This window comes from Varroa destructor, unplaced genomic scaffold (assembly GCF_002443255.2).
Source record: "Varroa destructor unplaced genomic scaffold, Vdes_3.0 BEIS01000005.1, whole genome shotgun sequence".
Classification (NCBI taxonomy): Eukaryota; Metazoa; Arthropoda; class Arachnida; order Mesostigmata; family Varroidae; genus Varroa; species Varroa destructor.
In genome coordinates, this window is record NW_019211458.1 from 7,236,086 (window position 1) to 7,261,054 (window position 24,969).

The 24,969-nt window shown below is 43.8% G+C and overlaps 1 protein-coding gene and 1 long non-coding RNA gene across 5 annotated transcripts in view; one reads left to right on the forward strand and one right to left on the reverse strand.

Moving 5' to 3' along the window:
• The window catches only part of LOC111251475 (uncharacterized), a 74,529-nt gene that overhangs the window by 47,608 nt on the left and 1,952 nt on the right, over nucleotides 1-24,969 (reverse strand). Inside the window, exon 1 of one of the 3 annotated variants that reach the window (XM_022808074.2) lies at nucleotides 20,078-20,555. The exons of 1 other annotated variant lie outside the window; for it this stretch is intronic. In XM_022808074.2, the coding sequence (XP_022663809.1) occupies nucleotides 20,078-20,150 (73 nt within the window). In that variant the 5' untranslated portion in view covers nucleotides 20,151-20,555. Of the gene's footprint in view, nucleotides 1-11,890; nucleotides 14,028-20,077; nucleotides 20,556-24,969 lie in introns of those variants that run through there. One more of the 3 variants, XM_086989989.1, reaches the window with a different exon arrangement.
• On the forward strand, nucleotides 649-8,414 carry LOC147755227 (uncharacterized). 2 transcript variants are annotated; one of them, XR_015328250.1, is made up of 3 exons: nucleotides 649-1,104; nucleotides 3,171-3,326; nucleotides 7,101-8,414. It is a non-coding gene; the product is annotated as an uncharacterized LOC147755227 (long non-coding RNA). The 2 variants fall into 2 exon arrangements; XR_015328251.1 differs by having other exon boundaries at nucleotides 651-1,104; nucleotides 3,171-3,320.

A 24,969-nucleotide genomic window follows, 5' to 3' on the forward strand; every position in this document is an offset into this window, starting at 1 on the left:
CCAGTTGGGTTTCTGTGTGCTACCAAAAGTGTTCACCAGTAAATTAGTTTTAACCAATCAAAGAGAGCTGAACAGGATCTTTGAATCTGAAGGGGGCATGTCGAAAGATGTCAACGCGGACTCGATCAACCAGCTTGGCTCACCTATGCGTTATTGTCTACAACGGACAACCTAACGATCGTGCGAGAAAGCCTTTTAGCAATGTATTAGACATCGATAGGCATTGAAGCTGGCCTTAAGTTCAGTTAAACGGCACAAAGTGGAGTGCTGTTGTTGCAAATCGCTGGTCATTCGTTTGATTCATTTGTCTTGTTTTTCCGATAGCGTTTCATTCATGCTAACGTATGCTCATTTGTTGGATAGGACGTGGACGATATTTTAATAGTATTGTTTATTTGATCGCACACACCGCTGTCTGTAACGATCGTGTATTCCTGCCGATCGATCTACCTAAATAATAACTATATTTGTTTTTTGTCATCGTCAAATGTGTATCTATTGCTATACCGTGTGCGCATGTACGTAGTGGTCCAGCTTACAGAAAATATCCGCCTATGGAATGACTAACGCTTTGGCATTTCTTGGAATTTCGTAGAATCCTAGCAGACAAACGATGAACGCACCAACATTCAGCAACGATAGCCAGAGACGCGTATTAGACGTCCAAATTGTGCTGATGCGGTCATTGCCGTTGCCGCGGTGCTCCCGAACGACCGAAACGCTAACGTTAACTTTGGAACAGATAACATCAGTCAGTCAATTTGTCGCGCCCTATCTAGTGCTTGTGACAGGTAGCACCAATAGCGTCCATTAGTATCATTTCAGTGTTTACTTCCACATGTTTGACTGAGTGCAAGTTCTTCCAGCTTTTACTTACCCTCGTCGTTCGACCTTGTTTGCTTCTGAGTCCAAACGGGATGACGAAGTGATCGGTGAAAATGGTCAGCGATGACTACGCCGATAAGAACCACATCTTTTTTTTTTTTATATGCCTGACTGCCACTATAGGATACTGTATGCAGGATCATATACCTTCTACGTATCGCACAACCGGTGTAGCAATTATGTGCCGGAATTCGGAGCAGCGACCCGAACTTGTTTCGTGTGAGATTTCCGTTGTCGTTTAATTAGCGTTATATATCGAATAGGTCAGGAGACAGTCTATTAATAATTAGTCCGGGTTCAACTTTGCAATAGATAGATAATATGCTCATAACTTAAAAGGGGACGTATTATATTCAGAAGGGAACATGTTTAAGCAAAAAGCTTTGAGTGAGAAGATAACAACTACTAGACAAAGTTAGGTGTTCCGTTTTTGTAAGCGATAATACATCTGGGGAATCGTTACTTACAAAATATATGAGTTAAGTGGAAGATAATTAGAAATATGGAATAATAATTGATGATGACACAGAGGTGATCTTGGTTGATTGTGCGACAGAAGCTTATCAATATACTATTTCGAATTTGTTGCGGACGTAACATGGCCAGTGGTTTTAAATACCTTCAGTGACCTAGCGTCTTGAACTATCAATAGCACCCGCATCATATATATATATATATATATAGATATCGATGCACCAGCGTCACAGTTCTATAACATCCATAATGTTTCAAATCTATTCTGCTACTTAGCAAATGAGCGTTGGCTAGCCGATACCACGTGCGCTATGGCACGTACACCCAAGATGGCACGGCAACATGTACGAGCTGGGTACTTCCTGCCGCTGCTTTGTGAATGTAATTCATATATTCAACCTGTAACTAGCAAAGGCCATCATCACTTCCGTTCTTGTAACGTTGATACCCGATAAGGACACTATTAGTGTTCGCTATATCAGGTTGAAAGAATGGCTGGAGAAATTGCTTTTGCGATCACTCTCCTCAGGCTCACCGGCTCTTCCTACGCTACTACTGAAAAAGTTTTCCCTACCTAACAATTTTCACCTATAAGTGTATTTTCACCGTACCGTTTGTGTTTATAGCTATAGTGAACTCTCCCGGCATTTGAATAAACATAGTAAATGTTGGAAACGGCGGAACCGTCTCACGTAATAGAGCTACGTATACATAGCCAACATATCAGTATGGCCCACTCATCAAAGAAGCATAAAAACGAAAGACAAAATTTCTATTACTTATATTTCATCTTTGCTTGCGCTAGAAAAAATGTCTCCAGGAGACTATTGTATTAGACATATTTGACTACACCTATTATAAGCTTCATTGAAGTTGTATACAGATACATCCTAACAAACAATCTCTGGTATCATTATGGCTAAGCCGGCTGTTTCTTTGAAAAGTTTGTAAGCGATTTTATTAAGTCGTGTTGCTGCCTCGTGGATTGTTCCGTTATACATGCGAAGTAGTCTGTCAGTTTGGCAGTACACAACTTTGAGAAGTTCTCCATATTTTTGTCAATTTTTTTTAGGTTACAAATTGTTTTCTACTGGCAGCTCAGTCCGATTCTGCCTAGACGACTGAGCTCCGGGCTAAGTATCGTTGTTGTAACAGTTAACCTAAGGCTTTTGTTGTAGGTTTAGTTGAACCCAGGTTTCGAAGAGTGGTGGTAGCGGTCTCGCGTCTTGCGCTACCGATCTCGCCGGGGTTGTATCTGTGGTGTTTGTCTGTCTGTTCTTCTGTGGCTTTGAGCTTGTGTAAATGCGTGTGTATTTGCCTGGTGACGTGTATATTCATCGCTGCCGCTTGCACGTTGCTCCCATTCGTGAGCCGATACAGACAATGCTACCCTTACAAGAGGTACGTCATAGTGCATCAGAAGCATTGACTTATAGCCAGAGGACGGCGACCCAACCGGACGACGTAATCTGACGTCAGAGTCTTGTTTTCACTTCGACTAGTGCTGTACTGGCTACAGCAGTAATAATAACAGCAGCTACGGAGCAGCTAGCACAACGAGTGCACCAGCCAGCCAGCTATACCAGAAAGTACTAGTTAGTAAATCACTTGGTCCTCATACACTTTTGCTGCCGACTTGTTCCCTCGCTCACTCGAATGCAATGATAACGCTGTTGACAGGCTACAATTTTTCTGCCTTCTGGACCCTAGTGGGCCTACGTTGGGCCACTACTGTTTGCACTATTTATATTTTGCTGTTAATCTCATCATTTCTCCTTTCCATTTCCCTCGCGCAACCATTGAACAAGAAGAAAGGGGAAACCGCTCAAGGTGGCAAGGTTCGAAACGCAGTGCATCGTTACTAAGCTGCACAGGCAGTAGCTGCAGGTAACAATCCGACGAAGATCGAATGCCTGCCAGAACACTCATCGGAAGCAAGGAATGGTCGCGGAGTCGCTAGGGTACCGGTAAACTCCACGATTATATCAATAGCTTTGTTTTTCTTAAGTTAATTTAGGAAATCAATCAACCGTAATATTGTCATTTTATGTTACATATTCAACATACTACCGTTCCTTCACTGTTTCTGTCTCTACTGTAATATGATAATGAACTAGAATACTAGCCATATTCAAAGGAAAGAAAAGACTTGACAACGTTACATCCAACTGTTATTCTCGTGCTTCTAAATCCCTGCAGCTTCTTACTTCCTATTTGCCTTTGTTCACCCATCAGTTGACTGGATTTAAGGAATGAACAACCGCTGGGTCGTTGCAAGGACCCAGTGATTCCATGTACGAGACATGATGCACGCTATAAGACTGACAAATATCTAATCGATGCTTTTTTGACTATGCGTAATGCGCTTCGTGTGTATGATACGCTATCTTCTTTAACTTGTGCTATAGACTTCGTTGGGGAACGCTCTAAGCTAGGTTAATCATCAGATATGAGACCCAGGCTAATAGAGTGTATTGCTGTGTTATCGCGTACTTGAATCTACAAGACTATAGAGCAAATAAACAAAAGCCCCTTTGCCAGTGGCCGAACTTAACAGGCGTATACTAAAGCCGATATACGTATTAACTTAACTGTTGCTTAATAGAAAGTTTGCTGGCGCAGCTGAATCGCAAATAATTAATCGAAAGTCATTAAAAATTTTGAACATATGAACTTGCTACAGCGTATTGCAAGCAATATAGTATGCATCGGACTAATATAACTTACATTTAAACTTGAGCCATTCGAGAAATTTACGATTATAACAGATAGCAAACCGTAAACACTATCTATTGCTCACGACTACCAATATAGCCTAGCTTTCCTTATCTGTTGGTACTAGATGTTTGTTATCCTGAGATGTATGTGTTTGTGCCTGTCACGAGTGCGTCCGCGCAGGTCACTAACCGGTTAACATTTGACATTGGCAAGCTCAATATTTTGAGAAGGCTCAAGGCTGTGCTAAAACGCTCTTGAACACTACTTTTAGGTGGCCTTTTGAGACTGCTGTCAAATTGTCAATACGGTGCATAATCTTAAGATATCGAATCTTATAACTGTGTTTTGACGCAACAAATGGCCACGGAAACAATCTAACCATTTACTTATACCATAAATAAACGTTATGACAGCAATTTACTGCAGTAAATTTTGAATTGCAGTTAAAAAGAAATTAATAGATTCATTTGCATTAGAACGAAGTTTTTATGGTAAGCAAAACAAGTCACATCTAAAACGTCCTAAGGGACTGACAGATTTTTCCTTTGTTTTCGATTTGCTCTACTGTTAGATAAAAGCTACATTATAGCGTATAATGAGAAATAATACTTTTCAATACAGGTCCTTCTACTTAACTCTGCTATTGTTACTGGTTTGTGCCGTCTTTATCCGTGGCTCAAGCAGCTTTCCTTGTCTATGATGATTTGTCGTTTTGTCATTGGTCCTTTAGTGCCTATTTTAAAATTTGTTGAGGAAACCATTTTCGCTCATTGTTGTAACACTGTTACGTTGGGTAATGCTTTTGCTACCTCCCGCTGCGAGCCATCCGGACTCACGTTCAGAACGCCGTCGTCGGCTCGTCTTATAACTGCCTGCTGCTGTCGCAGCATCACTCTCCTCACTCGGGTGCCGTAGTTGATAATGGCCATTCTGGTCATGATGGTGTCGGATGAGCGGAAGCGCAGTCCGCGTAAGTGATGCAATGGCCTCCACACGTGACCCACGTCAACGGTCATGCTACTGAGCCTTCCTGTACCGCCGCTTGCTCATTCAAAGTTTTTCGTTTGCCGATATTTTCTTTGATTCGGCCACACTTGCACACGTAAATGCACGCAGGCAGGCAAGCACAGCTCGTACAGACGCGATAACTGTTTAACGATAGCGCGAATGATAGCAGGGGGAGTTCGTTACGGCTGCATTAAGACGCTAGTAGCTGGTCGGTTCATCATTCACATATATTCATATCTCAGCAGAGATCTGTTATTCGGCCGCATAATCGACTACCCGGCGCCTTCCACCACCAGCGCCTACTTTGACTAACTCCTGCGTCCACACGTCGGTTGATCTCGGTTCGCAAAGCCACTAAAATTATGTTTCTACTGCTTAGCCGTGTACAATCATCTTCCGGTGAGGTGAACGTACGTACGTTTCGTCGGCTGGACATTTACAACCTCTGCTCTATACCATCGATCGACAACTTCTCGTCGGCGTAAAAGGTCTCCTTCCCTTTCCCGACAGAAGACAATTGTTGTGACCCTCTCTCAGCAGCAACACACGTCACCAATCACCGTCAATACACTACATCACTACACTGCATCTATGCAACTACTTCACTCTGAGGTGTCGAACTGTGGACTCTGCTCTATTGTACCGTGCTGCGTCTGCTCGGTTTAGCGGTGACGGAGGCGGCAGAGGTTTTTTGCTTTGCTGCTGATGTGGTTGACGTTGTGGGACCGTCATCAGACACGAGAGAGGGAGTCTCGCCAGCCAGCCAGTCCGCGTGGCCTTGCGGGGTTTTCCTGGAACTCACGTGTGGCCGTGGCGGAGGCTTTGCCCGCCACTGTCCGTACTGCTGATGCCGCTACCCTGCCTATCGTGCTCTAGGCGCGCAGTCACCACATTACGCCAGGGGTACAGGCGACCGTTGGTGGGCCACACACTATCCAAATCCACCCCCGCACGGCCCGCTGACCTTGAACATTGGCGCGGCTCAAGGACAATCATCCGAAACAAGGCGACAATCCCTGCCCCCATGCCCGCAACGTGCGTACAGGAGCGACTGCCGCCGCCGCCGCCACTACCATTATTACAGCAATCGAACAGAACCCTAATACTCCTGACTGACATTTCCGTATTGTCCTCGCAGCATCCCTCTCGTATTGCCTTAGTTTGGTTCCTGTTCAAACCCCTAAACAAGGACGGCCCCGCCTACTGACTCTAGGGACCAAGTTCGGCGAACGGTTCGAAGGACGCCAACGAATTCGAAGTCTGCGGAAAGGGGTATGAGTTTCTAGACGAAAAAGAACTCAACGAGAGGCTAGCAGGGCGTAGGATAAAAAAGAAAACGACGACAAGATAACAAGGACCAAATCGGGTAACAGGTTTTATCCGAAGGCCCTTTTTTTTTGGCCTTTCTTTCCGTTTACCCTGTAGCCTGTGCGAACCACTTGTCATGACTATGTCATGGCTGCGGGAGGAGATGGCTTTCGCTTTCTCTTGCCTGTAGCTCGGCTCCATGTATATTAGGCGTCGTAATTTATTTAGTGGAAGTAGTACAATAGAAATCAACAGATGTAAGCGACAGATAAACGGACGAACTTCTTGCAGTGATTTTGTTTTGAACAAGGAAAAGGGTATGATGCACTCAATTGACAAAGATGAACTATATATGGAAAAGAATCAACGAGAACGTACGATTAAATAATACTCATGTTATTATACACGTATGCATGCAGAGAAAATATATGATTAATTTACATACACGAAGTTGCTTTGTCTTACTAGGTAAAATTCAGATAACGATTTGCCATTTTTGGCGCACCAGTGAAACAGGTTAAATAGCGTACCTGATGAAATCTAATAGAAAAACACTCCAACATACGTGCAAAATTTTCACGGAACTTCTCTAGCAATAGCTTGCGTAGAACAGGACAAAACGCAAAAGAACGTGCCAATATTTGCTGGAATCGATTACCTTTGCTACAACACCAGTTTTGATTTTATCCTATTTTTCTTCTTTCCAGCTTTCCCCTATTCGTACGAAGGACCGATTTACACGAGAGTGAATGGCGGTCGGTCAGCAGTGAACACGCACGATCAGGATCACGCTCAGGCGGAACAGTGATCAACGAAAGCCAGTGCTGCCATCACTGCCACTGATCTGTCTGCCTTTTGCAGGGCAGCACGACGGCCTCTAACCGCTGTCTGTGCGCGCAGCAACCCCGACGGCTTCGATCACCTCGAGCGGTGGTAAATCCTGAAACCGTTTTCCTAGAGTGATATTCTCTATCCTAAGGTAGCTACCACATAGCGGCATGTAGATCATGCAGATCGTACATGTCATCCCGAAGCAGCTGTACGTCTCATCATACGTTGTTACGAACATCATCACAGCACATGTTAACATAGCTGCTAATAGTCGTCGTGTCATCCATGTATAAGAGAGCACTGCGTAAGCACATGTTAACGAAGCAGCTTCTTGAGCCATTATTCATATATATATATATATATATATATATATATATATATAGTCGAGACTCAGAGATGAACTAATGTTATGATACCCGAAAAAAAATTTTTGATAGAACAATGTAATTGAGCAACGCACACGAAAACGGCCTATTCTCGTCCTCCTAAATTATAAACCAGCTATAAAAGTACATCGTATCGTAAATACAGCTTTATATTTGTTTAGGACGTTCAGTTGCCCCGCGTCTACGACTGTTAACTTGAGCTACCTATTATGATTAACCGCATCCACTTGGCGGTTATTCAAATAAATGGAAATGGCTTTATCACGGGTTTGGCCTCTTCTTAGGCCACAAAATGTCTATGTTCCGGACAGCACTAACAGATCAACAAAACCACAGATTTCATCTTCGTGTATCACCACCTATTGTTGTACATAGATGCATGCACACAGCTAAGAAAAAAAGTGTATTCGTTAACATCCCTTGCGAAGCGCGCACAAATTAAAGCACATACGAAACGCTGCGGATCCTAACCATCCTTAACTTCTAATGAATGTTACAAGTTCGGCTGTCTCTTGCGTCAATATGTTTGCATGCGGTTACCGGGGTAAAAGACAGCGAGATGGGGACACCAATGCGGTAGCGACACTAATGTGTGGCAATCTAGGAGTTTCAATTCGATCAATGTCTTTAATTGATGAATCGATATCTACATGTATTGATATATTATGATCGCGTTGAAGCGATTATTTAGGACAGTCGTCTTGAAGCGTATTCAAAGCTGTTTAACAAGTTAGGTAAATGAGAACAGTCGTCCTATCAAAAAGCATATGACTTTGCAAAATAAATGCTTATGATTAATGATAAGTCCATGCCGTTTTCGATTTCTCTCCAGAGCGACGCCATGCACTCGTCTAGTACCCCTCCTTGAGATTGAACAAGCTAAATTTCGTCCGCTGGTGGCGCGCAATTCAAAAAAAAAATCAATTTCAAAGTCTGCCGACTTCGCTTGTAACAGTTTAATGTATGGTAGTAATGATAACAGTAAATAAAAACATTTTATATTATATATTGCATTACTTTAGTAAATTGTTCTACAAACAGTAAAATCATTTTATTTTGAAGATGTGTTTCTGTTAAACTAGAAATTCAACTCTGCGGTACATGAATTATCTAGATTTGCCGCATCCCCTTGTGTCTGTTTTCTCGCTCGCTTTGCACACAAACACACAAATGCTAAACATGTGTATATACAGGCTTTACATAATGTGAGGCTACCAGGCGCTTGGAGCAGGACAGGGATAGATTATAGTACAAAAATGCTATGACTTTTTAGGCCACCCGAGTATTCGACTAAAAAGAAAACACGGCGAAGTCGGCAAAACTAGCAGAGGGCTAAACTTTGTCTTGTCGTTTTTCCAGGGCGAAGTACGTTGTCCGTTCTCTGTTTTATTATTACAACGGTAGCAGTAGCTTCAATTCGAGCATAACTAAGTAACTTGAACAATGGCGAAACGCTGTGACTGAACCCGGTACCGGCCATATACAAACAGAAAAAAGAAAATACATTCAGAAAAGATATCTCTACCTACTTTTCTGACGCTTATCCTTGATAAAGGCTACTTGCGAATTTTACTTTAGGTTCATTTTAATATTATTAATAAATTCGTCCCGTCCCGTCCCTTAAAGTAAAATGAAGGGCGATTAGCATATCTGGACCTTTATAGTCCATGGACTGCACAGCCGGTGCTACATGGGATTTATTTATTACCTACTCTGAGCGCGTTGGCACTTGGCTAAAGGCATTGCCCTGTTGCTTTCATGAGCTGAGTTGGGTGTCAATGACGTGGACAAATGAAGAATTTGTCAATATTTTCAAAAATATTAAATAGATCCAATTCTAAACGTTTATTATTCACTTAATAATTCTCGCTCCTTTTGCAAACAGTTAAGAGGCAGATAACGTATCGTAGTTGGAATCAAGCGAACACTTTTTTTTTTTTTTTTTTTTAATGGATTTTGGAGATGAACGTTAATAACTGGGAAGATAAGTAGACTGAGAACTTTCATAAAATTCTTGTCCTTGCTTATGTGACGCATGAAGCACGGTTATACACCTTTCTGCTGAATTCTTTCTGAAATGTTGTCGTTTTCAACTTTCGAAATGTCTTTCTTAGAAAATTTGGAAATTCTTCCCCTACCAATGGCAACACGTTACATCGTGTACGTGCCGCTAATTTGAAGTAGATTCTTACATATTACATGGGCTACCAGGCAAGCAGTGTATCCTAATTTTAACAAAAAAAAAGGTTCATAAAGATAACAGCTGTTACTAATCATAGTCGTATCAGTACTATGTAATATTTATAAAATTTGTTACAAACAAAAAATTGTTTCACGAATTACGCTTTGAAGGAATCATATTTGTCTGCGGTAATTTCCAGAAAAACAGCCATGGAAAATCGAAATTGAATTTTGTGCTTTATGAGTGAGGACTGAAGCAGCGAATCTAATAACCACTAAGTTATCGTAAGCCCTTTGGGGTTCTACGACTACACTCTCTTTCAGGGAATTTTCATTGTCGGAACTGATTCATCTCAGCCGCACAGTCCATCAGAAAGAGTGAGTGAGCTTCATTCATGTTCTTGATCGACGTTGTGCATCCACGACGCGGATGAACATATGCGCGCCAATCTTCTTCAAATACCGTACCGGCGCTTGACGAGAGGAGGCATAGCGCCCACGGTCCAACCTGACAGGTTGCTACATGTCAACCTGTGGCGACTACGCAACGATATACCTACGAATTCTTGTGACGTTACCCCATCACTTGGGAAAGCCCATTGAACTTCAGTCTCAGAACTGCCTAAGGACTTGTCAAACTGTTGAGAAAAACACATGTGGGCCTTCTTACCAACATCTATTCTTCGGCGATGATTAAGATTCGAATAAATGCGGTAAAAGTGAAACAATTCACTATGTTTAACACTTACCGGTCAAGTAGTGGCCTTTTTAAATATGACCTCATTGAACAGTTTGGGTATTCATGATTTAGAGATATAGGATCCGGCAGATCATTAAATGCTGTCTGCAAATGACTGCCTGGCCCGGCGAGTTCTACAACAAATAGTTATTCGAAGTTGGGCTCACATCAATACCTGAGAGGAGTCCGATAGATCATTTGCGAATATATAAAACCCAAAACCTCCGGTTCGGGTCATCGCCTGCTTGAAAGCTTTGATGGTCGGGCTCATATTCATAAATACTTACAATTCAAGCGATTCAAATTTATACGAGAATCATGTATGTTATGTCTGGAATTAGCTGGCTTTAAATCAATGCCCATACACGATATTACATTTTCTTTCTTTGGCCCCCTTCGATATCTTCGAAGACAACTTAAAAGGCGCTAGCAATTTATGAAGATGACGTGTGCGACCAAATTGGATTCTATATACAAAAAAGGACGACACAATTATGTAGATCAAACTAGCCAAGTCTGCTGATGGCGGTCCACTAATAAGAAAACTTGCTAGAGTTATTTGAGGAGGCCAACCCTTGTCAAGCGTATCGGATATAGTAAATATATATTGAACAGTCGTACCTATTAAATTCAACGCTTTTTTTGTTTGTTAAGCGCTAAGTATTGCTAGATACATTGTAATGTCGACTAGCACGTGACAACAGCGGCACGGTATGAGCTGCACACGACTGTACAGCTTGCAACTCACATAACCCCTAAATTTAGGTAAGAGGAATTGATCCATCACCCCCGGACATAGACGTACAGTATTGACTAGCTGTTCTACGAGCGAGCTCTCATGTTTTTACTATTCCTTTTCTGGGTGGTTTTACGTACGTCAAACAGTGCAACATTAAAGGTAGCGGTCATAGTCACCAAGAGCGGAAATGCCTGAGGTTCTCTCGTGAATACTAACGTAAACGAGGTTTTAAATTAGCCACGGCGCGTAGCTGTCTACAGATACCCTCGTGATACAAACGCTCTGTTGTTGTTGTTGTTGTTGTAAAGGGAACTTTTTATTTTACTGGGCATCTTGTATAAACAAATAAAATTTGGGAAGACTGACTTTCAGCCAAATTTTCTTCCTAAAATTTAACTTGACGCTTACGATATTTGCATAAGAAAAGTAGCGCCTAGAATCGCACCGTTCAATGTCGCTTCCCTAGCTTTGAAGTTGACAACAAAAATTAGTAATGAAACCAAAAATAGTCAAGTATAATGAAATGGATGTCTTTTTGACAGATTCAACGAATGTATGGGGTATTAGTGGGATCCAAGTGATATCTTCTCTGGGTTTGTTCGGTCTATTAGTTGGGTTTACCTGTTAGATGTGTAGCAGTAAAACGTAGTACGTTTCGAGTGGATCGATTTGTAGAACCTTGAAAATGATTTCTACGCAGTTGGCGATATGTGCTGGAACAGACGGACCTGGGCGAGGCTGCAGCAATAGGTCTCATCCCCATCAAACATGCCTCGGCCTTCGAGGAACGTGTCCCCTAGCCAAACAAAAGATCACCTAGCAAGCACCGTTCATGTTCTACTGCTCTGGAAAAACCCCGCGCTCACGATGTCCTTCGCAACCTGGCGTTCTTATGCTCACTCGCCACGCATGCCTGCGCTTATGGACAACCAGCACTGTTTTATTCGGTCAACATGCCAAGTTCCCCCTGCAAGTCTCGCTTCTCCAGCGTCTCTGCGTTGGTTTTCTTTTTTCCGTCAAGTTAGGAGTTTTACTTTACTCGATTAAAAATCTTCGCTAAGTCAAGTTCCGCGATTCGACCAGCCTCTAAAATAGCGGTCAATAAGGGGTGCTCGGGGATAACATAGCTCCAAACTAACGAAAACGCTATCAACAGCAACGACGCGTTCTTTGAATTCTCTTCCTTTTCCCCCTCTTTTCCCCCTTTCGATTCGCTTTCGCTGCCGATCGCTCAAAACCGCAACGTTGCATTGCACTGGACGTTTTTCGTCAACTCCTGTGTCCTTTTTCCTTTGCTCCCCCTTTTCGCTTGCCCTTTCCTGTTTCTTGCGCTTTATCCGTGTGTTCTCCTTATAGAGGGTTGGCTTACTGCAATGTCCAGTAAAGAACGAGCGCAGCGGCAACGGCACAAGCGGGACTTGCTCACTCGGTCCGCTCTAGTTGTTTGCTCGCTTTCCTAGAAGCGTTTCCCGGGAAAGGGCTGGAACCGGCTCTCCCGCCCCTGAAGGGAGCAGCGGACAACGTGGTGCTTTCGCCAGGAAGAGGATCTTAGAAATCCGCAAAAGAGTGAACCTTCGTCCTGGTCATGATAGTACCCTATGCAAGGCCGAGTGATATCAGGTGGTTTATCGGAGCAGCATGATTTGAAAAGGAAAGAGAGAAACCGCGAATGATAAGTAGCTGCTTGCTATTGACCACAACCTTCAGAAGCTACCAGGCAGGCGGATAACTGAAAGTAGAGCGACGAGATGCAAATCCGGTACCGTATTTCGTAGAATTCGGCCGCCTTCCTTAAGGCACAGTTTTCCAGTGTACATTAGGGCGCTGACGAACGATTCCTATCCTACAGCGTTCCTTTCGTTCGTTCGGCGCACACTTGCCTTCGGATTCTGCTTCAGTGAAACGCTGCTCTGTACGAAAAGGCGGGAAACAGAAGCAAAAGCATCCGCACGACAAAAAAATCGGCGCAGTGGTTGCTTCGAGCGAGCCAACGATCATGCCAGTTTCTTCTCCCAGTGGTCGTAAGCAGAACAATGGAAGTTTGAATACGTTTACTAGTTACAATTGAGCACGTACACTTACTTAGACGCTACACGTACTCAACTGTCATTTTATTACGCTTACCACCAGGTGATTCGTACGAAGGTTGCACGTTGCTCGGCACTAACATCACATCAGCCGTTACTTCCACAGCAGGCACAACGGCAAACACAGCGATGATATAATGGCGGCAAATGACTCAACGTAACTGTTATAGTATCCGCTCCGCTTCTATTTATCCTTTTGTTTTTATCGTTTCCTCAACTTATTGCTGTTAAAGCAAATGTTCACACGTAATCTACCCTTTTAGCAGGGAATCGAACACGATGCATGAATCGTTGTGTTTTCAATGTCTCTATCGTGCGTCTTGTCGAAGGCTGACCGTTTGGGCTAATGATTCTTGCGTGGTGACCCTAGATGAACGGGCTTAGTCATGAATCCTTAGAACGGGTCGGCCTTACGAACTCTCATGTGGTCGGGACTCGTACCGTTAGGTGTTGATGTCCTGTCGTAGCCCAACGTTTACGCACTAGAAGGCTCCGACGAACTGAGGACAACAAGTGAGTAAATCGGGGAACTCCCGCGCTCGGACGCGACCTGCGAGGGTAATCACTTGTCGTGACTTGGCTTAACCAATGCTCGACAAACGGTAACATATTCGAGGGAGAGGGTTTGAGACCGCGGCCCGCTGAGCCAACAAATACCGCACGGAAAGCTGGACCGAAGGCCCATCGATATGTGACAGCCAGTAAATATATAACAGCCATCGAAATGTATAATTAATATCCGCGTACGGCCGTCATCGCGCGTTGAAAAATACTGTTGTTTTTTGTGTGAATAACCCCTTTGAGCTTCGTCGAACCGTGAGGTGCATATGTGGGGGACGGTACGATTTTTGAGCGTACACTTTCGCGAGACTTCACACATACCCTCCTTCTCAGAGGTTGTGACCAGATTGCGAATTAGGTTTTACTTTTTTTGACCGTGAATAACGATGTCGACCCACCGGACACTCCTAACGGACTCCTCTATGGCGGCCATTACTGAAGGCGCTCATCAGTCGATCCGTGTTTGCATGAATATTCGTCTTATAACTTCCTCATATGGCGAAGCGGTGAGAGTAAACGTAGCCATTTAATATATATGATGATTTACCTCTCATTCTAACACAAAATACATCGTATCGATAAGTACAGTTTATCACATGTAAAATGTAAAATAAAGGATCCTGAAGTGCCGAGCCAACGTTCCGCATCGAGTCTTTTCTAACGAGTATCTCTATGGCAGCATTTTACCGAAAATACCATTTTTATTTGTACTAATTGTCATCGAACGTTTCGCGTATCCGCATGAATCGGTCTAAATCTAGATTGAATAAAATAAACCATAATAGTAATTCTGATTGGTCTTGTTACTAAGCGGTACGACTCTATTCGGAAGAGGGTTAGGTTTTGGCGCTAACGTGCCACGATTGCTCTCGCTTTAGAAGAAGATCTTTTTCGCGACATCGTGGCCGTTACACTTCAAGGCGGGCGCACAGATATAGGCGTGTCGTCGTTATTGCTCACCTGACTGTGTCAGCGGTCCAGCGTTAGACGTCATTACCTAAGCATCATCGATTGGAGCGGGATTGTCGGCGCTCTCGGCGACGACTCTCGCTTATGGAAAGTACATTTTTTGTTATACTGTTGGTTTTTGAAAACAACATATGCCAGACTCAATTTGGCGGGTCGACAAGCTTGAGAAATGAGTGGCTAACAACAGTGTGGCGGCATACACAGTTGCGTTCAAATCCTGATATGACTCAGCCCGTTACGCTGGAATTGTCCACGACACGATCGCCGTGGGTGAAGGTCGCTGCTGCAGCGGCGATATAAAGCACGTCCATAGCATGGACTGTCTAACAATCGGCAGCTCAGTTGCTTTGGCATTAACATGCACTGCACGATCGAGCTAGAAGGCACGAAGACATCATAGCTTTCGTATCAAGCGCTGGTGCATCTCCGTGTGGAAAAGGAATCAGCTGTACAGCAAGCAGTGCCCGACGCAGGTCCAGTGAGACTCTGCATATTCGCTCAAGGTGTTCCAGCTATTTTGAGAGGGACAAAAGCAAGAGCGCGGTACGAAAAAAAAAAATGGTCTATTGCTCAACAGGGTCCACATACAATAAGTGGACGATTGTGCTGAAAAGGACAAAAAACGATGGCCAGCCCTAATGATTGGTGGGGTCAATCGTTGTGAGGTTCACCGTTATCTGCTATTGGCGTTCATCTGAAGCCGTGAACCGAGCCGAGTGAGCGTCGTAAGGTGAACACAATTGCTTATACAGTAAATCGCCTTTGCAAAATAATAGTTGTAATTATTATAAAGAGCGGCATATGTTCTAAAGGACCGGCTTCTGCGAGGAGATCTAGTGGAATTGGTGATTCATAAGTTACCCACCACCAACAACAGCAGCAGCAGCAGCAGTGCTATTGTCACCACCACAGGATTAGATACGACAGCCACGGGTTTATTTTAAGGCTTCGACTATGTGATCGTAAGCATCCATTGGCGACGGTGGCTAACTATTGACGATCGTTGCCGCCGTTCACATGAACGATTTCCCATAAAAATAGATTTAACTACATATTAACAGCGTCGCCACCCTGTGATCGCGATGGCGGACCGCGCTTTTCACTGTTCTTACCATATGACCATGTACTATACATGTTAGCACTGACTTATGTGTATGCTTTTTTGCTTTCTAGTCTCTATTTGCTGAGCTAGCTTATTTTAGCACCATAAGCGGCATCGTCGAGGTAATCGTTTTCAGCCCCATCTTTCGAGTCTTCGTATCAACTGCTGTTGCTGAGGCTGAGCTCTATGCGATGCAGGAAGTAACGTTTTTAATTACAGCATAGGAGATATGTATAGGTATCTGGGTGTGTGTATGCGTGCAATAGCAGTTTTGTATCGGCAATGTAATTCGGTAGGTCTGATCTGAGGCGTTAAAGCCACCCGTTAACTTACACGTCGACGGCCGATCAATAGGAACGTTTGTCGGCGAGAGATCAATGTTTGTGAGCATTTCAGACTACTAAAGATTTATAGTCTGCTAGTTTTACGCATGCGTACACACCCACTTAGACACGGATCGATTTTTTTTTATCTGACCCATCTAGAAGGGGAGCGTGGTGGCGTCTGTACGAGAGTCGGTAGAAATGGCAGCGGCTAGTCGTCCGTATTACGTAGGTATATCAAAATGAGGGTTAACTAACCGAGCGATTGTCAAGTATTTAGATACAACAGGTTCATAAAAACGTGGCAGGTCATTGTTGCCCTAGCGACAAACTGTGCCGGTTGTTACGGATGCTTTATGAGAGATTAGTGCGGTTGTTATCTTTGCAATGCGTTCTTTTTTCCTGGATAGTTTATAGCTGGAAAACCGCACCCGTTAGGATACGTTAGGTTCTCTATAGAAGATATCATCACTTGTCGGCGCATTGACACTTCCGTATTACTCATACCAGACCATCGACTTTTGTCCAGCGTCGCCGCATGGATCGAGATCGCATAACAGCCAAACGATCATGGCTACACGTGTATGAGCTGACAATAGAAATCTGAAACGGACATGAAATACGGACCGAGGCGTCCGCGATGAATTTTCCAAGGACATCAGCTAGTCAATGTAATTCAAGTACTAATGGCAGCAAAGCGAAGGAAGAAAAATAACAAACGTAATGAGCGTTTTATTGTAGGATTTATCTACGGAGCTAAATGCAACGGCACGTCAGGCCTGCAAATCGAAGTACGACCTACTACATACTGTACTAGTTGCTATTTGCAGCAAAACAGATTTTGCTAGCCATGCCCCCCCCCCCCCCCCTCTAAGACAGTCGAAATGTTTACATGAGATTTTTGCTATGTCCTTAAATGTAACCGTTATTACGGGAACGGTGATGCAAGGGGAGTAGCGGGTTTGAGCTTCCAGACATTGGTTTTCTGTTAATATTTGGTAAGATGATTTTCGATACTTTGTAGTGTTAGCATCTCACGCGTCGTTCTGTAGCGTGCGAAATAATTACGCTGATGGACGCGGGCGGCCTGAGCTAGCATCGCTCAAGCTCGAAACAATCGACGATCCAGTCAGATCGATAAAAACACTCATATCACTTAATTAGCTGTCACTTTGGCCCCGATATATCGAAACAAATCGGATCACTGTTTAAATCATATACAGATCACGTTCACGAACAGGCAATATTGATTGAAGCTGTAATTGTACGCGTATCGGCACAAATATAGGCAGGTATGAAAATTTCAGAAACTTCCCAAAATGCCAATTTTCATATCGTAAATTAAGTAATAGGACAACATCTGATTCTCGCAAAAATTTACGCAAACTATATGAGTTCCGATAGCGGTTTTTGGTGCTATTTTTTCTGCAAGCAACCGTTATTGCTGATATCAACTACGACCTATAGCTGTGGGCATGATAGTCACGCTATATGGCAAAATACAAAAAAAGAGTTGCGAGTCCTACCGATAAGGCCGTTGCGACAGTGTTGCTGATAATAATTTTAGGATTTCAAATCAGCGTAACAGAATAACGTGTAAGCTAAGCTAAATTTATATTCATCGGAGTGCTAATGTTTTTAGAAGCATGGCCAGGAAGACAAAATTTGTTCTCCTGGCCATAGTCCTAAAAACAATGCTAAAAGAACTTCTGTAGTTGGTTTATAAGTTTCTAAAAGTTCTCACATTTTTCAGTCGGGTCGATCTACTGAGAAAAGGTTCATTTATCTACAATTGACGATATTCAATTACTTCTCGTGCTTATTCGGGCAATCATTTCTTTAGGCTCGTTTTTTGCTGCTACGCCCGGTGTGAACTCGTTGCCCCGGGGGACAGGCTTACCCACCGGACGGGGGATGTTTTCCCGTCAACGTATCGCAGCGCACTGACATGCCTAATTTGTCTCTGTCATTGCTATGAGAGTACAAACAACTGTCACTTTGAGTACACCATAGTGTAGACACGAACAAGCATATTGGTCAATATAAAGATACGGCCGTTATCAGATAGCCGCTTGGGAGCAAAAAAACTGTCGCTTACCGCATCATCACGGTAAATTCCCTCGGTACAAGGTAGCCGATCCGTAAAGTCCCAATGCAGATGGCTTTGTATTGTTGTCTGATACAGGCAGTGATAGTAGTAGTTTTGTCCTCGGTTGGCTATTGGCTAGCTTCGTTGTCTGATCGTTCCTATGTTGAGAGGCGACAAACAGAAAAACAAAAAAGTCCTTTGCATATGTACGGATCTCTTGCGTGCGTACATGCATATGTCTGTCCATCTGTCCGATCAACGTTTGGTCAATCGCTGGTCAGTGACGGATAAATGGTTTTATGAGTGCACGATCAGAGACGTTAGACGTCGCGGCCATAGACGTTTTCCCGGACAACTTCACATTTGAATTACTGCCACAGACGTCATCAGGGGGATGGGGGGAGGGGGTAACAATTATTGTGTGCAGTACTTTCGCCATCACTGGCTGCTGGAGTGATAATCCTCCGCGATCGTTACTCGCACAAGGACTTTCAATCAATTTATGAACAATATATTGAACCATATTGTACAATATATTGAATTGCATATATTTACGTCAGCGAACAACATGAACGAAGTCGTGCTTAACACTTAATCTGTGCGCAAATATAGACAAATGGTTGATACGTGCATATGCCGTACTTTGAACTTCCGAATATGATATTTATTAACTATTAGAAGAACGTACGTGCAACAAAACGTTGTTTCGAATTAAATTATGTTTACACGTAAATAAAATAAATTAAAAAAAAAAGCTCAAAAAATACTAGTAGGTAGGTTAAACTATAGCAAACATAGGAAGCGAAGTGACAATGTTTGCAGTATGCATGATGTACCCGTAAGTAAGTCCAGTTTTTTTACTAAACTAAACCCTACAAATCGGCCTGTATTTCCAAATTTAAACAGCCTATTCGAAACCTATTGCAGGTTATATTTATCGTACTTGTAGTGTAGCCTCTTTTTTTCCAAAGCCATCCTACGCCAGATTTGTGGCTGTTATGTAAGGCATTTATTAGGACATATATATAGAAGAAATTTATTCAGGAAGGGGACCGTACGATAGTCAGTTTTTTGTTACGTGAAAACTGCGTGTGCTAATACGTGGCCGGAACACAGGGTTGATAACGTGTGTGTCATATGCATCTCAGACGTTTCTTACCAACCAACCTCTGATGGTACGCCGGCATTTCTGCGAAATGGTTACCGCCAAAAGCAGCGGTCCAATTTCTCGGAGCGTCCTTTTAACCACGGCGCCAGACTGGCCACGTTGTATTGGTGGTCCGGCGGTCCTGGACGCCGGGGCCTCCTTCATCGAAATGACAGAGACATAGCGTCGCTGTCTATGATTCCATCGCCGTTAATGTCCACCAGTAATGTTCTACTCAATCGCTCGTCATTCAGTTGCCTCTCTGACACGAGTACATAAAATCGGTAGTTGAAACCATTACAAAAATGAACAGCTAAAGCTAGATCATAAGACCTCTATCGCATTACATACGTGCTACACTATAGCACTCTTGACTTCTAAGAAATAAAGGAAATTTATTACGCCGCACACGTTTGCGCGTAGCAGTAAATGCCCACCCGAGCAATCATCTAAGTCTATAGATATCACGCAATTCGATCCAGGAGAGTCCGCATTTCTCAGGCTGAAATTACTTATTGTTCACTACTTACCTAGGATACGTTCTGTGCAAATTTCTCGTGAGCCGGTGGAAGCCTTCCCGACGCGCTGTCGCTTGGGCGCCATCTTGCCAGGGTTACCCTACTGGCCGCCGAACTCCACATCCCACCACAGTTGCCCCATCTTTATCCGAAGTATCGTAGGTAAAGTATCACGATTCAATCTGAGAAACATGACTATGCATCAACTGTCGGTACCAGTTTATGGCCACACTTCCGAGGGGTAGTTACAGATTCGTCACTGCCAATACTAATAGAACCGTATCTCTCACTTTCCAACACGCCCTAATCCGCGCGCGCGCGCGCCGTACGTAAAATACGTCCCACGTTTAAGGGTATGCGGAGCACTGCGGATTACATGGCTGTGTGGTGCGCGAAGTTCTGCACTTAATGCTGTAATCAGCGCAGACACCTTCTCAACGAAGAAGATCGCTCGACGACAGTGCGAGTCGTACTGAGGTACCTTCGAGATCCTGTCGACCACTCAGTGCTCAATGCAGCGGCGGCGCAGCAAAAGTCCCGAACGAATGATGATGCCGGCCCGGATCGCTTGCAAAACGTGCTGAAAAAATCGTTCTGCGTTTCTCCTATCGGAGGCTCTCCGCAACTGTCGTCGTTTCTAACTTGCACTCTGCGCGCCCTACTCCGCCAGTTTATGTGTCTTAGCTATACACTATGGCTAATACTACTAGCGCTACGACACAGCATAACCATTGCATGACACCGCGGACACAGACATACTCACACACAACGCTACGGGTAGGTACGCTGGCGCAGAGCTGTAGGCCGCCGCTGCCTCCGTTCACAGCACTCGGGCAGCCGCCCAGCTAAGCAGGGAGGCAGGCTATCTGCTGAAGTCTCTAGTCATTGGGTTGCTTAGTTGCTTGGCTGGAGGGAGCCGCCAGCTAGCAAGCCACTACAGCATGAAGTGAGCCGGCTTCTCCCCCTGTCTCCGGGCCGACGACGCGGTTCCCAATTTCCAAGAACGGCAGCCGGACTGCCGCTGGCTGTGAGATAGTCAGTGTCGGCAAGCAGAGCAGAGTTCCCGACAGAGCTCAGATGTGACAAACCTGCACGAGACTGTGTAATGTGCGCACAGGGAGGCTAGCACAGAGCATCGAGTAAAGCACATAGGGCGGCAGTACAGGACGAAGCTCAGTTGCTCCCTTCTTCAATTCGGTAGCAGCGACAACGACGACGACAGCAACAAGATCGCAGGCCAGGTTAAGTTAATCTGCATTGGGCCGGACCAGACTAGAGCTAGGGTAGGGCTGGCCTGTTCTGGGCCAAGATGAATATTGTCATATGTACCTATGGCTCTCTGCGTTCCATTTATCTGCATAGAATCTTGTTACTCACTTATACCGACAAACATAACACTGTCGTTGAACGGCCGGCTGCTCGTTTGCTGCGGCGCTTGACTGAGCCTACTTACCTGCCGCTAGTTTATTTGTCGACCTACAACTCGTCCCGAACTGGGTGCAGCTTTTTCACCTATGTATCTCAGTGGCCATGAGGGGAAGATGTGGCAGTGACGACTTTCCCACATCGCTGTTAGACTGCCAGTAGCAATAACAACTGCGTCCATCAGCATCATATCCTCACTCATAAGTCGTTGCAGTGACGAATCGGCGAAGCTTTTTTCCGATTGAAGACAGTGACGACGCTGCTGCTGCTGCTGCTGCTGCTGGCAGTGCTGATAGGCGTCGTAACGCTGCTGGTCGACCTAGACCACCATAGAGTACCTACCACGCTATTGTTCCTTGTTGGCCTGTCACACACACACACACACACACAAAATAGGCGGTGACAGCTCGGTGCATACTATGCAACAATCATGCTACTTTCTCCGTCGAGCGAAAAAGTCCTCAACGCAAGCTCCAATATCGATACCAGACTCCACGCACCAGCCTACAATTAGCCAGTATTATAGCCTTTGTGATAGCTACAACAGATCAACTATCCTATCGTTTCTTGAGGGTCCACTACCAATTTTGACGACACTCGTCAGACCAACTAGAGCCTGGTGATAAAATGAGCAGTTAAGTGAGTGCGTCCTGCTTAAGATAAGGGATCCTTCACAAGCGATTGTGTAGGTGTCATCGTGCTCCTGAAAGCACTGGGTGGGTGGGTGGTTGGCCGGCTGACTGGCTGACTGGCTGACTGACTGACTGACTGACTCGCACAGGTATAGAGAACGAGGAGGCTAGGTACTTAGCGCAACGAAGCGGGCTATCCGATTGCCGTCGCTAATGGCGTTGTTACCAATAGCATCTCATATATGAATGAGTGATACATTCTCAGAGTTCATCCCATAGCTTTCCGCCACCTGTACTGGGAATAAGAGTAGTAACTGTTGTGTGCATAATGAAAGCTAGTCCTTGTTAGATTACGTTCGCTTAAGACCTCAGGAAACCGTAGTGAATATCTATGTTTTGGCAATAATTGAACATTTATGGGTGAAGTAAATCTGCCTTTCAATTTTTCATTGACAGTTTAGATTATTATGGGTGAAGCTTTGAAAAGCTTTGAATCCTGTAAGGCTCAGCGGAAGCAAGATTTCTAGATGCAATCAGGAGACTTTCGATAGAATTCAGGTAAAGAATCCCGTCAAACAACTTCAACTGAAAGAAGTCCTATACATTGTCATGTACAATTGACTAGTTCTGCTGCACTAGACACTCAGCTTTTAATTGAACAGACGTTTCGAAAAAAGTTATTTCCAGAGAAGTTAGTATGTAGGTGAAGTGTCGATGATGAGTTCCTATCTAATCCCAAGGAGGCGAAACATATCCGAACCTAACTTTCATCGAGCACCTGAGGGCTCCTTTTAGCCGGCAGTGAGTAACGCAAACCCACTACACGGCCCTCCTATCAGCCACTGCATTGTGTACCCAATAGATTTCGGTTGGTCGAATTAATTCGTCACTGAAATGAGCTTCGCCAATCAACAATAATAAGAACTGGTTGAGCTCTGAAGTTAGTACGACTTCAACCAGTTTGCGCTATGCTATTGCTACAATTATACCATTGTACATTGCAGTATGGAATATTCTAGGAACCGTACGTAAGAAGCTTTTATTTCTACTAATCGAGTCCTGACTTATACCAAATATAAACACTCCTCAGTTAACTGCGACACCTAACAAGATCAGGTAGCGTTACTTCTTAAAGAGATAGAATGACAAAAAACGTCAATTAAATGAACGAATGAATACTTCATGTATCTTTTAATCACGAAGCGTTTGGCACCGGGTAAGAATACCAGCTCGTACCCGATACAGAATCTGTTCATACTAGGTATTTTTGTTCCTATAATACATATAGGTAGAAGTCGTTACGTGCGTTGAAGTTCTGGACGTTCACGCCAGTATTCATCAATGGTGACCGAAACTCACTCGTCGTCGGCTTTAGACGGCGTCCAAAAACCGCAGATTTACCATCAGCGTTACGTTGATAATACTTTCCCTTTGATTGTGTCCATTTGCGGCTTTCAGTTTTTGTCTGCTATTGTATCGTCTAGCGAATCCACAGTCGCCGCATCACATCACCCAGTCGTTTACACCCTCTTGCGACTAATACGTAAACAGCTGAGCGTAGAGCCAATTTATCATACGATTTGCCAATCGTTTCAATATGTCAAAAACAGCAATTTTTGTAGTAACATCTGCTTCATCAAATAAGACCGTACGTAGCTGGCTATTGGCGGGTCAATTCGCCTTGTTCAAACGTGTAGCAGACCAAGTAGTAGGTAGTCCAAGTGGACCAAGGTAGTCAAGGTACAACACCTTTCCCTTAACTGGGATAGCGGAAAGGGTAACATTTATAGACCTCTTCGATTTTGTTTCCTTACCACTAACACTTTCAAATTTTAAATAGTTCTGTGATTTGATTGTTGGGTTTTAATGGACTGTAGTCCTCAATTGATCCAATTAGCCTTCAAGAACCTACAATATAGTGAACACCTCGTCGCCTAGCAAATATGCCGGGACCAGGGTCTAGCCTAGTATATAATAAATTAGAAAATGATTTGCGCAATCCTTATTTTTTTCTCTCTCTTTTTCTTATTTATTCTCACCATCGGGGGGGTATATCAACATAGTAATATCACGGGACGGCGGTAAGCGTTCTCAGTGGTTCAATCGACTCTAAAGAGGCCATGTAATGAATGTCGTCAACTAGCCATCAGTGAAACAGTACATTCAGAAACTAGGTGTTATAGAAGTGTATTGAAATCGAATCAACCACCTAAAATAGCCTAAATAGTTAACCTAAATAATCGAATCAACCTAAAGAGCATGCCCATCGACCCATTTGTTAGAGCAGGAGGCTTAACCAGATATTTAGCTACTCGCAGAATATATTCGAAAGCGATGCTATTCCTTGTGAACGGGCACTTGGTCCACTTCTTACGCAAGACAATCGCAGTTGTCCTGTTCTGTCCTATCTCTGCAAATAGCCTGACTAATGCTGCAATGGCAAAAAAAGGACTCCGTGCGTCAATAATGCTGTGCTGATATGCGTTACCGTGTAAATATATACATCAATAGATGGATCTGACTCTCAGTAGATATTCTCAGCTGCTAAGTTAACTGCACAGATATGGTGGAGCCAATACAAGCAGAATGCTGGTAATTCTAATTATATGATATGATGTCAAACTAACAAACCTATCCACAATCCTCGGACAAGATGTGTTCAAATAAAGCTCACCATAGCCGTTTTTTCCCGCGGTTTATTATTGTTATGCTTATTATAATTACAGTACAATATGTGTATTGTTAGCGGTTGCCTACTGCACTAGCCCGAACATATATTAACCCAGTATTTTGCCACTGCTCTCAGCATCGCACTATGGAAAGCAAGCTTATCATGTAGAGCACAAT